The 13,750-nt window shown below is 55.5% G+C and overlaps 1 protein-coding gene across 2 annotated transcripts in view; it reads right to left on the bottom strand.

Moving 5' to 3' along the window:
- SLC6A7 (solute carrier family 6 member 7) overlaps positions 1–13,750 on the bottom strand; it is a 32,672-nt gene that overhangs the window by 7,221 nt on the left and 11,701 nt on the right. The window contains exons 7-14 of one of the 2 annotated variants that reach the window (XM_025387190.1): positions 13,578–13,681; positions 13,325–13,449; positions 11,957–12,069; positions 11,723–11,854; positions 11,126–11,225; positions 10,831–10,931; positions 10,132–10,299; positions 6,224–6,351 (exon numbers count right to left, since the gene is read on the bottom strand). In XM_025387190.1, coding sequence (XP_025242975.1) covers positions 6,224–6,351; positions 10,132–10,299; positions 10,831–10,931; positions 11,126–11,225; positions 11,723–11,854; positions 11,957–12,069; positions 13,325–13,449; positions 13,578–13,681 — 971 coding nt within the window. Of the gene's footprint in view, positions 1–4,726; positions 6,352–10,131; positions 10,300–10,830; positions 10,932–11,125; positions 11,226–11,722; positions 11,855–11,956; positions 12,070–13,324; positions 13,450–13,577; positions 13,682–13,750 lie in introns of those variants that run through there. The other variant, XM_025387191.1, reaches the window with a different exon arrangement.

The following is a 13,750-nucleotide window of genomic DNA, read 5'->3' as shown; positions in this document are numbered from 1 at the left end:
CTCTCCTTTGCTCACCTCCCTCCACCGAGGCACCTCTGCAGAGCCCTCTGCCCTTGTTCAACCCATTTGCTTTACAAATGGGGACACTGAGGCCGGATCCTCAGGGCACACAGATGGTGCTGGCAAGCCTGGGCCTCCAGCTTAGCCTGTCTCTGGCTCCAGGCTCGCCATCTCCCAGCCTCCTTCTCCCCAAGCTGGTTGGAGGTGGGAGCTGAGCCTCAGTTTCCTTATCTGTACAAGGGAGAGCTGGCTAATGAGATGCATCCCATCTAGAGGGTTCCTGCATGCCACATTTTGTGCTAAGCACTTTGATCACATTTTAAAAATATGTATTGAGCATCTAATTTATCTCATTTAATCCCCCACAAAGGGAAAGTTATTCTCCCCTTTTCACATCTGAGAACACAGCAGTTCAGAGAGGTGAAGCAGCAGATTCGGAGGGACCGTGGAGCCAGAGTTCCACTCTGACCAGCAGATAACTAAGGCCTCCTTGGCTTCTACTGCCCACGGTTTTCTTTTCTTTTTAGAGAAGAGTTCTTACCCTGTCATTCAAGAGATCCTCCCAGCTGGGTAAGGCGGCTTAAACCTGTAATCTTAACACTTTGGAGGCTGAGACAGGAAGATTGCTTGAGCCTAGGAGTTCCAGACCAGCCTGGACAACAAAGTGAAACCCTGTCTCTATAAAAAGAGTAAAAAAATAGCTGGGCATGGTGGTGTACACCTGTGATCCTAGCTACTAGGGAGACTGAGGTGGGAGGATTGCTTGAGCCTGGCAGGTCAAGGCTGCAGTGAGCTGTGATTGTGCCATTGCACTCCAGTCTGGGTGATAGGAGAGCCTGTCTCAAAAAAAACTCCACAAAACAACAACAACAACAACAAAAATCCTCCCGCCTCAGCCTCCTGAGTAGCTGAGACTACAGGCACAAACCACTAAGCCTGGCTTCTAAAAAATGTAGAGATGAGGTCTTGGTACATTGCCCAAGCTAGTCTCGAACTCTTGGTCTCAAGTAGTCCTATGGCCTCAGCCTCCTGAGCAGCTGGGATTACAGGCACCAGCCACCAAACCTGGCTCCCTGGCTGCAGTTTTCTGGGGTTGCTGCTCATAGAGCCTATGGACTTCAGCAGGAAAAGGCTTTCTTTCCCAAAACAAGAAGTGATTCTGAATGGAGGTGCGGAAAAAAGCCTCCCTGCGGCCAGAGGGGGCGGGCTGCTGCTCTGTCCTTGGGGAGAAGGCCAGGGCAGCAGGAAGTCAGGCGGAGACAGAGCAGGCGGAACTGTTGGCCAAGGATCCGCAGACGGGCAGCCAGCCCCGGATGCCCTTCCAGGGCAGGACCAGCTTCAGCGAGGACTCAGGCCCCAGAGGGAGTGGCCTAGAGCTCAAAGAACCAAACTTTCCATGAGCCACCAGCAAAAAATGAGTCTGGAGGAGCCTGTCTACGTCAGACCCCGGGGCTCAGCAACTAAGGGTCACGTGGGATCCTGAGGGGCCTGCGACTGTCTTAACTCTTTGCTGGATATCCCCAGAGCCACCCAAGAACTGTGTTCGGTTTGATGCTTCATGGTACAAAGCTGTGAACCAGCCTTGTGGAGTCATTGGGGCGACTGAGAGATGAGGAGAGTCCAATCTCTGTCCTGAAGGAGTTGGTAGCGGGACAGAGGCGGTAGACACAAGTGTGTTCCTCCAATCAATAAATGTGTATCACACGCCCACCAAGCCCATGGGTGGTGCTGCTACGAGGTAGGAGTTGTCATTACCCATATTTTACAGGTAAAAGAATAAGAGCATAGAGAGGTTAAGTGACTTCCCCAAGACCACACAACCAGGGAGGAGCAGGGCTGGGAATAAATCCAGGTCAATGTGGCTGAGCAGCCTGAGGCCTCTGCACCATGCCCTTCTGTGGCCCCAAAGCGCTCTGGAATCCAAGGAGAGTCTTCACTACATGGAAACAAGATGCATTGTCTCAAAAGGACGTGAGTGCTCTGGGCAGGCAGGGCTGGGCTGTCAGGACTCACCAGATGTAGGACTGAGTCAGACCCCCTGAAGATTCTAGGCGTCCACATCTGGTTGGGGAATTGAGGAAGGCTTACAGGGGAGGGCATATTTAGGAGGGACTTAAAGGATGGCCAGGATCCCAATGGGTGGGCGGGAAGACACTGGATCAAGGCGGAAGGCCCTGCCTAAGCCAAAGATGAAAGGCAGGACAGCCTTGGCCTGCTCAGAAGCATGAGCTGGGCTGAAGTGATGGACGGGAACACAGAGCTCAGGGCCCACTGAGGACCGAACTCTCAGGTAACCAGTGTGACCCCTGGAGACTGTTGACCCTTACTTGGCCTCGGGAATATGGCTGACCTAATGGTGTGGGTAGGAGCCCCTGCCCCTCCACTGCCTTCCCTCCTTCCCCGCCACAGACACCACACGTTGGCAGTGGCTGCGGATGGCCAGGCTTCTCATCTCAGCATTTCCTGGTGCCCAAGGGCACCCTCTAACAAGCCCCAGAACAGGAATGAAGGGCCCCGGGGCACCCTACCCCACAGTCCAGCCAGGCACATACAATGCCTCCCAAGGCTCCACACCAGCCTCCCAAGTTCAGATGGACACACAGATCAGATGAGACAGGACATGAGAGGACTGAGTGAGGGTGGAGAGCCCTGGGGCCTGGCCTCAGCTCCAGAACATTCTCCCCATGGGACCTGGGTAATCCCTCTGGGCTGCTCATCCCCTGAGACTGCAGAACAGTCAGCCTGCAGAGAGGCTGACAGGAGGCCCTAACTGAGCTGTGCTTACAACTTTTTTTGTTTTTTTTGAGACGGAGTCTCTCTCTGTCCCCCAGGCTGGAGTGCAGTGGCACGATCTCAGTTCACTGCAACCTCTGCCTCCTGGGTTCAAGTGATTCTCCTGCCTCAGCCTCCCAAGTAGCTGGTACTACAGGTGCGTGCCACCAAGCCTGGCTAATTTTTTTGTGTTTTTAGTAGAGATGGGGTTTCACCGTGTTCGCCAGGATGGTCTCGATCTCTTGACCTCGTGATCCGCCCACCTTGGCCTCCCAAAGTGCTGGGATTACAGGCGTGAGCCACCCCACCCGGCCCCATGATTACAACTTTTAAATCAGTCATCCACATTGCACATTGGGAAATTTCTCATAAAAATCCAGATTTCCAGCTGCCTTTAAAAAGCCCGGAGATCTGGTAGCCCGGGCCCACACTTCTGAGAGGTGGCCTCCCTCTTAAGATAGGCATGCTTTCTTTAGTTCACCACAGTCCCCACCACTCCCTCTTGCCTCTCCAGCACTCACGGAGGGTCAGTTGCCTCATATTCTCTCGCTCATACCAACAGCTTTGCTCACCCAGGTTCCTGGCTGGCCCTGTAGGCACGTGGGTTTGCCGCCGGGTAGGACATTCGCGGGTTGCAGGGTGGGATCCTACTCCAGACAGGGCTGATGGTTCCTCTGAGCTGCCTGCTATGCTGTTGTGGGTTCCCCCAGCTGGGGCTCCCTGTTCCCCAGTCAGCTCCCACTGTAATCAGGGCCAGGCTGGGGGCTGTTCTGAGCCAGGAAGACCTAAAGTCAGTACAGGGATCAGGACCAGGGCAGTTGGGAGATGTTGCTGGCGACGGAGGGAGGAGAAGGTGGCATGGCAGGAAAAGTTGTCTGAGAGCAGAGGAAATGGAAAAAGCAGGAGAAACGGAAAGACTGGGCCAGGGAGGGCAGGACAGGGACCACAGGCCCAATGGCAGGAATGGGGCAGGGGTTGGGGAGGCAGGAGGAAGTGAAGCTGGTGGGACCCATGGACTCCTAGAACCCTCCAATCTCACACTTGGAATCTGAGGAGAAGGGAAGCCTAGACTCCCAAGATGCTCCGTTCCTGACTCCCAGGACACCTGGCTGCAGCCAAGAGGCTGGTGAGGAATATTCAAAAGTCCATGGCCCCATGCCCGGGCAGACAGCACCTCTTGCCCAGAAAGGGCACGCTGAGAAGGCTCAGTACCAAGGCGCTGCCAGCAGGGCTGGAGCCTGCCTCGTGGGAAAAAGCACCTGAATTCTGAAGGCCATTCTCACACGCTTTGCAAATTAGCAAATTCATCTCTTTCCCCTCACCCAGAGCCCCAAACAAAGAGGAGTGGGAGGGGGGCCTGGCCCTTTGTTAGGGGGAATTTATTAATATCTGAAATATGCAGCCGCCCTTCCTTTCCACCCCCAATCAAAGCCTTTGCAAACACCTGGGCCTCGCATTTGAAAGGCCCTGGGGCTCTTTTATATGACAAGGCCCTGCCAGGAGGGGGTGGGTGGAACCCGGAGATTCTTCCGGACTGGGAAACTCTTGGCTCCTCCTAGCCCTGGTCTTCAGCTCCAGCCTTCACCTGCAGGCAGGGCTGAGGAGGAGCGGGAGAGGGAGGAAGGCAGCAGGCTCATGGGCTCTGCTTTGCTGGCCCCACCACCCCAGGCTCTGCTCGGCTTGGCTGGGTCACCTTGAGCAAGATTCCTTCCCTCCGTGGGCCTCGGTTTGTCTGTCTGTGTAACAGGGAACGAAGTAGTCTCTAAGGGCCTGGAGTTGTCTTCCTTTCTGAGCCCTACCCACCCCCTACTGCCATAGGGAAATGTCAGACCCAGGGCAGAAGCCAGGAGAGCCGGGGGAAGGAGGGAGCAGAGCCTGTTTCCTCCCCTGTCCAGTGGGAGCTGGGGACCCCTGTGCTGCCCACCTCATGGCTCTCAGCAGTAAGGAGACAGGGTAAGGAGCATGACCTCATTTGATATTTATTAACAATAAACCAACAGAACACAAGGGGATGGGGGGACACAGCGAGAGACAGGCATAGAGGCTGGCCACAGTTGCACGAGGGAGCCCTGTCCCACGGGAGAATGCTGTGTGCATAAGCCGTGCTGAGGCATTTCTGCACCCCACCCTCTTCTCTGAGGGACCCACAGTACCAAGGGCTACCCTCTGCCCTCTGCCTCTACCCCTACACCGGGCCCAGGGCACATGTCCTGGAGCAGGGTGGGTGACCTCGGGACCAGCCAGCCATGCGTGTGGGCCACCTCCTAGTCTCATGGTTTCCCTGTCACCAGCAACCAAGGCCAGCTTCCTAGCAGCTCCTGAACTGGAGGAGACACTGCAGGCCACCAGGACAAGGGAGATGGGAAGAGAGGGGCCCTGGGCCTTCACAGTGACCCTTCCTACCTCCCCAGCTTGTGCGGCTTGGGGTCCAGTGGGTGAAGGGGTGGCCTTTCTCTGAAGTGCTAGGGCCTCCTGTCCCTACCCGCAGCCCCAGCGCCCTGGCTCAGGCCACTGGCACCCTTTTCCCACTTTGCACAGGCCTCCCCACTCCACCCTGTCCCCTCCAATCCACCCTGCACAGACCCAGAATGATATTCTTCATCATGCAAATCCCCTACCCACCCCATCATCCCTGGCTCCCCTCTGTTAGTTTTCCTTCTGTCTTAAACCCTCCTGTAACCTGGTAAAATCAGTGTCTCCAACCCTCTTGGTCTCTGCCCAGGCAGCTCAGCATCCTCTGGCCCAGAGCTCCTCCCGACCCTGCCCTCTTCTTCCTCTCTCTGCAAACGTCCCCATCCTCCAGGGCCCTCAGCTCCCACCTCCTTCAGGAGTCCTGCACACAGGAGCCCCCAGGGATCCTTCTTCTCACGGAACTCATTGACCCTTGATCCCCAGGACTGCCTCAAGAGCCTCTATGGCCCTACCCTCCCTCCCCAGCTCCAGATTCTGGTTGTGCTGAGGTGCGTGGGGACAGGCTCCCCCTAAACAGGGAGGGATGTAGGCCCTGAATAGAGATGAGAAGGTGGTGCCGGCTGCCCCATGGGAAAGGGAGCTGACTGGTCAGGAGGTGTGGGGTCAAGTCCCCTCTGCCATGAGACCCAGGGCAAGTCCCTCCCCTCCTGGCCTCAATATGTCCATCTGCAAAGTAGGGCTGAGTTGGATCATTCTCAGCTCTGAGTGGGTCTGAGTATGCCTGTGTGTGTAGGGGGTTGTCAGAAGTTTCAGGAGAGGCAAAGGCTGCAAGAGGGACCCCCACTGGGGGACTGGCATCTTTATGGCAGCCCCCCATAGCCTCTCAGAATCCCAGAGGGCACAGCTGACCTTTGCAGGCTTCTAAGAAGGGACTGTGAGGCCCACCTGCCTCCTGCCTCACATCATCGACTCTTCCTCCTCTGCAATCTCACGGTCCACCTCGATGGCCGTGTTCTCGAAGCTGGTGATGCCTCCGTACTTGCGCATGTGCACCATCAGTGGCTTTGGTGACTGGCTCCCAGCCAGCGTGGCCACATACATGCCCGTCCGGTTCTCCTCCAGGGATGGTCCCCAGTCCATGGCCGGCCGGCTGGCCTGTTGGAGCCGCTGCAGCAAAGCAACGAGAGCAGTGAAAACAGGAAACAGGCAGCACTGGTGGAGTGTTCACTGTGGCCAGGCACCCAGCAAAGACCTGACCACATCGCTGGGCGAGTCCTGGCCACAGCCCCCTGGCGGGGAAGGTGGGGGCACTATGACTTCCCCAGGGGAGGGATCCACCTGCTTCGGTGAGAATCCTGTTCTACCACTTGCAAGTTGGATGGCTCTTGGCAATGCCGCTCGGCTCTGGGTGCTCTGCTTCCTGGTCTGTAATTCGGGAATCCCAGTCCTGTCATAGGGTTGTTGTGAAGGCACTGAGATGACGCACTTAGCAGGGTGCTGGGAACAGGGTAAGGCCTGGGAAGTGGCGGCTGTTGCTATAATTACGTGCCAGGCCCCTCCTTAGAGCGTCTGAATGACGATCTAGGAGCCTTTCCCTAAATGCTGAGTCTTAAGGATCTGGGGGCTTTTGGAAAAGAGCAGGAGAACTGAGGTGGGCTTGCAGCTGGCTTTCCTGGTTTCTTCCAGCCCCGACCTGCCTCCTTCTGCCTCTGACCTTTCCCTCATGGAGCCCCAGTTTTCATGACTAAGATGATGACTAAGCCTGGAGATTCCAGAGCTCCTTCTTCCTCAACCACATTCCCAAAGCCCTCTGCCTGTCCTGCGAGGGAGAAGAGAGAGCCCCTGTGTCCTTAAAGAAAGGAAGCAATTAACATTTGGGCAGCCCACTGGGCAGGTTCCAAGGGAGATACCGTGTGTAATGCCTTTACCCGGGGTCTCCCACAGCTCGGTACTCACAGCACAGCGATACTTAGGAAGATGTGTTGAGAGCACGCTACCTCACTGCTCAGAAGCCTGCCAATGACTGCACATCTCACTGGAAATGAAATCCAAAGTGTGCACCAGGGCCTCCAGCTCCCGGCCCCTGTCTACCTCCCTGATATCAGCTCTGCCAGTTCTCTCCACCCCCTCTGCTCCAGCCACAGCACTGGCCTCCATGCTATTCTCAAACATGCCAGCCCCCTGCCTCAGGGCCTTTGCACACGTTGCCTTTCTGCCTGGAATGCTCTCACCCTAGATACCGACATGGATCACCCTGTCCAGTTAGTCAGATCTGTCACCTCCTCAGAGAGGTCTTCTCTGACGATCCTGGCCAAAGTACCATTCCCCCTTAATTCCTGTATTCCTTTTTTTTTAAGTGCAGAACTTACCTTTACGTATTTGTTTATTGCCTGTCCCCCACAATAAAATACAAGCTCCCTGAGAACAAGGACTTTGATTTGTTTCCAGCTGAAAACAGGGGTGCTCAGACCAAAGTTCCTTAACCTGACTGCTCCTGACGTTTTGGGTCTAGAGAATTCTCTGTTATAGGGGCTGTCCTGTGCATGGAAGGTTGTTTAGCAGCATCCCTGAACTACGCCCACTAGATGACAGGAGCACTCCTCCTGTACCCCTCTCCCCTCCATGACAGCCAACAATGTCTCCAGACCTTGCCAAATGTCCCCCAATGGCAAAATCACCCCCTGTGGGAACCCCTGGCTTAAAATTGAGCACCCACTGCACTCCAGCTCTGTGCTAAGCAGTGGCTAATTTAATCTTTACAGTGTCCTGATGAGAGCGGTATTACTACTTTTACCATCTGCCTGCACTGATATTATCTGAGTGTTAAAGCTCAGAGAGATCGGTTAAGTTGGCCAAGGTCACACAGGTGGGAAGTGGTGACACTGGGATTTGAACCCGTCCTGACCCCATCCTGAACCTTTAAAATACTTTGCTTTTCTGCCTTTCACAATGGAGACTATATTGATAAGCTTCTTTTCTTCTCGTAGCAGGCCTAAAAGTAGGTATCACCCTCTCCGTTTTAAAGACAGAGACACTTAATTCCAGCACTTTGGGAGGCCGAAGTGCCCAGATCACTTGAGGCCAGGAGTTTAAGACCAGCCTGGCCCCGTCTCTACTAAATATACAGAAATTAACTGGACGTGGTGGCAGGTGCCTGTTATCCCAGCTACTTGAGAGGCTGTGGCAGGAGAATCACTTGAACCGGGAGATGGAGGTTGCAGTGAGCCAAGATGGCGCCACTGCACTCCAGCCTAGGTGACAGAGCGAACTGTCTGAAAAAACAAACAAAAAAAGACCAAAAAAAAAAAAAAACCTGCCTATTGGATACTATGCTTATTGTCTCCACTGCACTGCACTCCAGCCTGGGTGACAGAGCAAGACTATGTCTCAAAAAAAAAAAAAAAATTAAATTAAAATAAAATAAAAATAAAGACAGAGAAGCTGAGGTTCAGGGAAGTGCAGTAACTTGCTTAGGGCCACGAGGCTGGCAAATGGCAGGGCAGGATTCCGATCCTAGGGTCTATGCTGGAAGCCCTGGCCTCTGAAGCTGGCACTCCTGAGCTGGGGAATGCCTCCTCTGCAGTGCACACCACTCCTCTCAGGCCCCCCAAAACATGCCCCTTCCCCCTGGCTGTGGGGCAGGGCAGCAGGGCAGCAGGGCGGTGGTGACTGCTGGGGAGCCCAGCATTCCTAGTGGCTCATTAGCAAGGCTTGGGGACCATGAGCTTCCTGGGAGCTGGAGCCTCCACCCTGAGCAACTCCCCTCTCTTACTTCCCTTTGCAGGTACCCTGGCTCTCAAGCAAGGAGCAGAGGTGGAGCTCCTGAGGTTCAGAGAAGGGAAGGAGTTTGCCCCAAGTCACCCAGCAATTGGAGGCAGTGCAGAGGCTAGACTCCAGGCTGCCCCCTGTGGTCTGGCAGCAGGATGGGGGAGGCATAAACCACTTCTGGCTCCTGAGCAACCCCTGCAGGTGGAGCCTTGTCGTGGGGGCAGCTGAGGGGCAGGAGCTACATGGGGGAAGTGGAGGAGAGGCAGCAGTGTGCTGGTAAGCAGACTATGGGGAGGGGTGCAGGGGAGGCCCGCTTTATAGCCATTTTCTATGGTGTAAATATCTCCACCGTTGCCAATTCCTAGCTACCAATGGTTTAACACCTAGCTCACACATTCCTGAATATTTAAGGATTAGCTCTCATGAACCAGTGCTAGCTGGCTCCAGCACACTTCTGGTGGGATGTGTGTGTTGTGGGTGCCTCCAGGCTCTCTCTGGATGCCATCCATTGGGCTCACTAAAGCTGCATTCATGATGATGGCCTCTTGCCACCAGAGGACTCCACACCAGCAGTGGCAGAAGTGCAGGCCTCAGTGTTCAGAGGATACAGTGAGGCTCAGACCACACCACTTCTGCTGGCCCACAAAGGGTCACTACTCCCCTCTTCCAATGCCTCAGACCCTGTGCAAACAGAGTGTACTCTCCATGTTTGTCTGAGTCCCTCCCCAAAACCCTAGGCATGGGCAGGGCTCACACCATCATTCTATCCCCGGCCACCAGTGGGACACAGCAGGACTCCTGGGCACAGGAGTAGGGTGACAGCCTGCCCTCTGAGGTCCCTCACTGTCACCATTTGACCCTGAGTTCCAGAAGCAAGCTCTGGGCTGGTGACCTGAGTTCAAGACCTGATCCATCCCCAACCCATGGTGGGACCTGAGGCCAGTCCCTGGTTAACAGTGGTCTTTAGATTATGCCACCCCCCTCCCCAAGGCTTCATGTGGTCCAAAGTGCCACAGGGCAGGACTCCAGCCCCTGAATCTTCCTCAGCCCAGGCAGATCTCCTCAGGCTAAAAGAAGCTGGATAAAGGGTGGGTGCATATATCTTCTGTTCTAGCAGGGGGACCCAGGGTCAAGCCACAGGTCAGGAAGGCTGAGAGTGGACAGGGTGGGCAGACTCACCTCCCAGAATGAGCCCTCTTCTCGAAGCACAGCCACCAGCATGCCAGCTGGGATCATGAGGCAGGACAGCAGGCCCATCAGGATGCCCAGCAGCTCAGCCCAGGGTGGGAAGCGGTAGCTGCCATACTCCGAGGGCTGGTACTTGACGATGCTATACACCAGCAGGGCCTGCAGAGTGGGGACTCCCAGCATCACTGCGGGCTTTTGTCTAAACTGCCTTAAGGCCCAAGGTAGCCCAGCCTAGTGCCAGCCCAAGGCCTGAGACAGTCCAGCCCAGAGCTACCCAGGATCCTAAGCTGTACCGAAACCTGAAGTGGTCCATCTCTGGAGCCTTTGCAAGGCTTGAGCCAGCCCAGCTCGAAGCTGACCCAACACCAAGGCCTGCAGCAGCCCAGTTCTGAAGCACCCCAATCCCTTAGCTGCTCCAACCTCAAGACAGAAATCACAGCCTAAAGGCTCCAATCCTGAGGTCCTTGGGCCTGGGAAAGACCCACCCATTTAACCAACTGAACTAGGGCCAGGCCCAGCACAGCTACAAAAGCTGGGAACATCAGGGGAGGGGATGGACTAGGATTCTGGTGCCCACCCAGAGCCCTCCACTGTGGGCCAGGGTGGCCCTACCAGACTGAATGTGCAGAGGGGACTCCCGCTCTCAGTTCTGGGGCCCCAGCCAGCAACCCTCCCTCCCTCCCCAGTTACCAAGAGCGTGGCTGGGGACAGGAACAGCCAGCAGGCCCTGAAGTAGAGGCCCGGCTTGAAGCCCAGCATCATGTGGATGTCTCGGCAGAACCTTTGAATGCCTGCACAGGGGAGGGGAGGAGGAATGGCCCCACCCACCGGCCCCACAAGTGCCAGCAGCACCCCCCTCCCCCAGCTGCCCCCACTGGAAACCCTGGCCCTTGGGACCAGGGACCCAGGTACTGGGGGGCCCCAGGGTAGACTCCCGTTCTCCCACTGCAGAGAGCTCGACTCCGCCTCCCATGGCTCTTCTCACCATACACCCGTGTCACGGCAAGGCATGTGGTGATCACCACCACCATCAGCCCAAAGCTGGCGCTGTAGTCATCCAGAAGGACCAGCCAGTACATGCCCCCCTAAAACACAAGCACAGTTCTGGTGTCCCCTCCCCGGGCCTCGCTCTCTGCTGCAGCCCCTTCTCCTGGCAAGAAGTGAGTAGGAAGCAGACATGCTGACGGGGAGCACAAGATGACAGGGCGACAGCTGGCTGCCAGCCCAGCCCTTCCAGGCCTCGTCTTATCTGAGTTCCATGACAGTTGTCTATTATAGAATCCTCCTTTTACCGACGAGGAAAAACAGGCTCAGGGAGGGGAAATCATTTATCCTGAAGCCCCCTCAGCAAGTGCAGGAGTAAGGTTTGAACCCAGATCTTGCAGACTAAATCTCCACAGCCAGGACTCTGAATCACAAGGCCAAGCTGCCTCCCTTGGGAGATAGGGATGGGGAGGGACTGGGTTCCTTGCAAAGAGGAAGATGGAGGGGGCCCAGCAACTGCTCAGCCGGGCCAGAGATCTCGTTGCAGGCGTCTGCCCTTGTCCCGCCCACCTGCCATCCTCCCTGCAGCGCCACTCACATCGGTGGTGAGGATCAGCCCCATCAGGTACATGGCCACGCAGATGAGCCCTGAAAACACCACCTTCTTGGGCCGCAGGTAGTACGGGAACTCATCCGTCACAGCTGTCACAATGGTCTCCAGGAAAGCAAACTGGGAGAGAGGAGGGGCTGGGGTCAGAGTTCTATCCCCACCACACACACACACACACACACACACACACACACAGTGCCTGCTGCCACAGATGAGGCTCACCTGGCTGTCCAGGCCAAGAGTCAGAAGCATGAAGAAGAAGAGAAAGGACCAGAAGGGCGACAGAGGCAGCATGGTCATGGCCTGTGGGTAGACGACAAAGGCCAGGCCAGGGCCTGGGCCAAAGGCACAGGGGGTCAGCAGCTTGGGGCATGCGGTGGGCTCCCATATGCACATGCAGACACGCATGGCCACTTACACTCATTTGGGCCACTTGTTTCATCTAACTCAGAGATGCCCACTTAAATGCACCCTCTGACACTTCCTTAACTCCCAGGACCTAGGCCAGCACATTGCAGGTACTCGATGAACATAGGTTGATAAACAAACACAAGACCCCAGTATAAAACCTCATTGAAATATACTTATGTACACAGTTATCGGTACAAACAATACCACTAACGCACATTTACATGCATCCACTGGCAAAAGACACAGTGATTCACATGACCATTCTCACCCTTTTCACTTGCACATAGACACCTACACACACAAGATGACTTATTTGTGCAACCAAAGCACAGAACATGACAATCTTGCGCAGAAACTCATTTACCTCCAGACATGGGTTAATGCACACTCCTTTGCTCACCCATCCCCTTGCACATGGACCACCAGAAACGAGCTAGGACATGTTCCTGTGCATGCACATGTGTGCATATGCACACACATGACATACCCATCCACAATCTTTTTTTTTTTTTTTTTTTTTTGAGACAGAGTCTCGCTCTGTCGCCCAGGCTGGAGTGCAGTGGCACGATCTCGGCTCACTGCAAGCTCCGCCTCCTGGGTTCACGCCATTCTCCTGTCTCAGCCTCCAGAGTAGCTGGGACTACAGGCGCCCACCACCATGCCCGGCTAATATTTTTTGTATTTTAGTAGAGATGGGGTTTCACTGCGTTAACTAGGATGGTCTCAATCTCCTGACCTCGTGATTCACCCACCTCAGCCTCCCAAAGTGCTGGGATTATAGGCGTGAGCCACCAACCCCGGCCCCTTTTTTTGAGGCAAAGTCTTGCTCTGTTGCCCAGGCTAGAGTGCAGTGACCCAATCTTGGCTCATTGCAACCTCAACCTCCAGGGTTCAAGCGATTCTCCTGACTCAGCCTCCTGAGTACTGGGATTACAGGCATGTGCCACCATGCCCGGCTAATTTTTGTATTTTTAGTAGAGACGACTCACCATATTGATCAGGCTGGTCTCGAACTCCTGACCTCAAGTGATCCGCCCACCTTGGCCCCCCAAAGTGCTGGGATCACAGGCGTGAGCCACCATGCCTGGCCCCCATCCATAATCTTGCTGGTCCACCGGCCCAGCCCCATCTCTACCCAACACACATGCTCACCCCACTGAGGCCAGGCAGCCTGCCCACCTGCTTTGGCTACTTGGTCCACAGGCACGCCCAGCTCCTGAGACATGTAGCCCAGCACGGAGAAGATGGCAAAGCCAGCCAGGATGCTGGTGATGGCGTTGCCCAGAGTGACGATGAAAGTGTCTCTACCAGAAGAAGTCCAGGTGCAGGCCAGTGTGAGTAGGCCTTCCTTTCAGCCTCTGAGGCCCTCCCTGGCCAGCCACTCTCCTCCCTGCTTTGGACCCCAGGGTCTAGGAGGCTGTGGGACACTGACCTATAGATGTTCTGGTGAAATGTGTTGTAGGAGGCAAAGGTGAGGAGCCCTCCGAAGCCCACACCCAGGGAATAGAAGATCTGAAGAGCAGCTTCAATCCACACCTGTGCCAGGAAGGATGGAAAGGGAGGGTGTGTGGAGGGTCAAGGACAGAGAAGGAAGGCAGTGAATGA

The sequence above is a fragment of the Theropithecus gelada genome, chromosome 6 (genome assembly GCF_003255815.1).
Source record: "Theropithecus gelada isolate Dixy chromosome 6, Tgel_1.0, whole genome shotgun sequence".
NCBI classification, from domain to species: domain Eukaryota; kingdom Metazoa; phylum Chordata; class Mammalia; order Primates; family Cercopithecidae; genus Theropithecus; species Theropithecus gelada.
The sequence above is the reverse complement of the archived record's forward strand: the minus strand, read 5'-3'. Positions and strand labels throughout refer to the sequence as shown.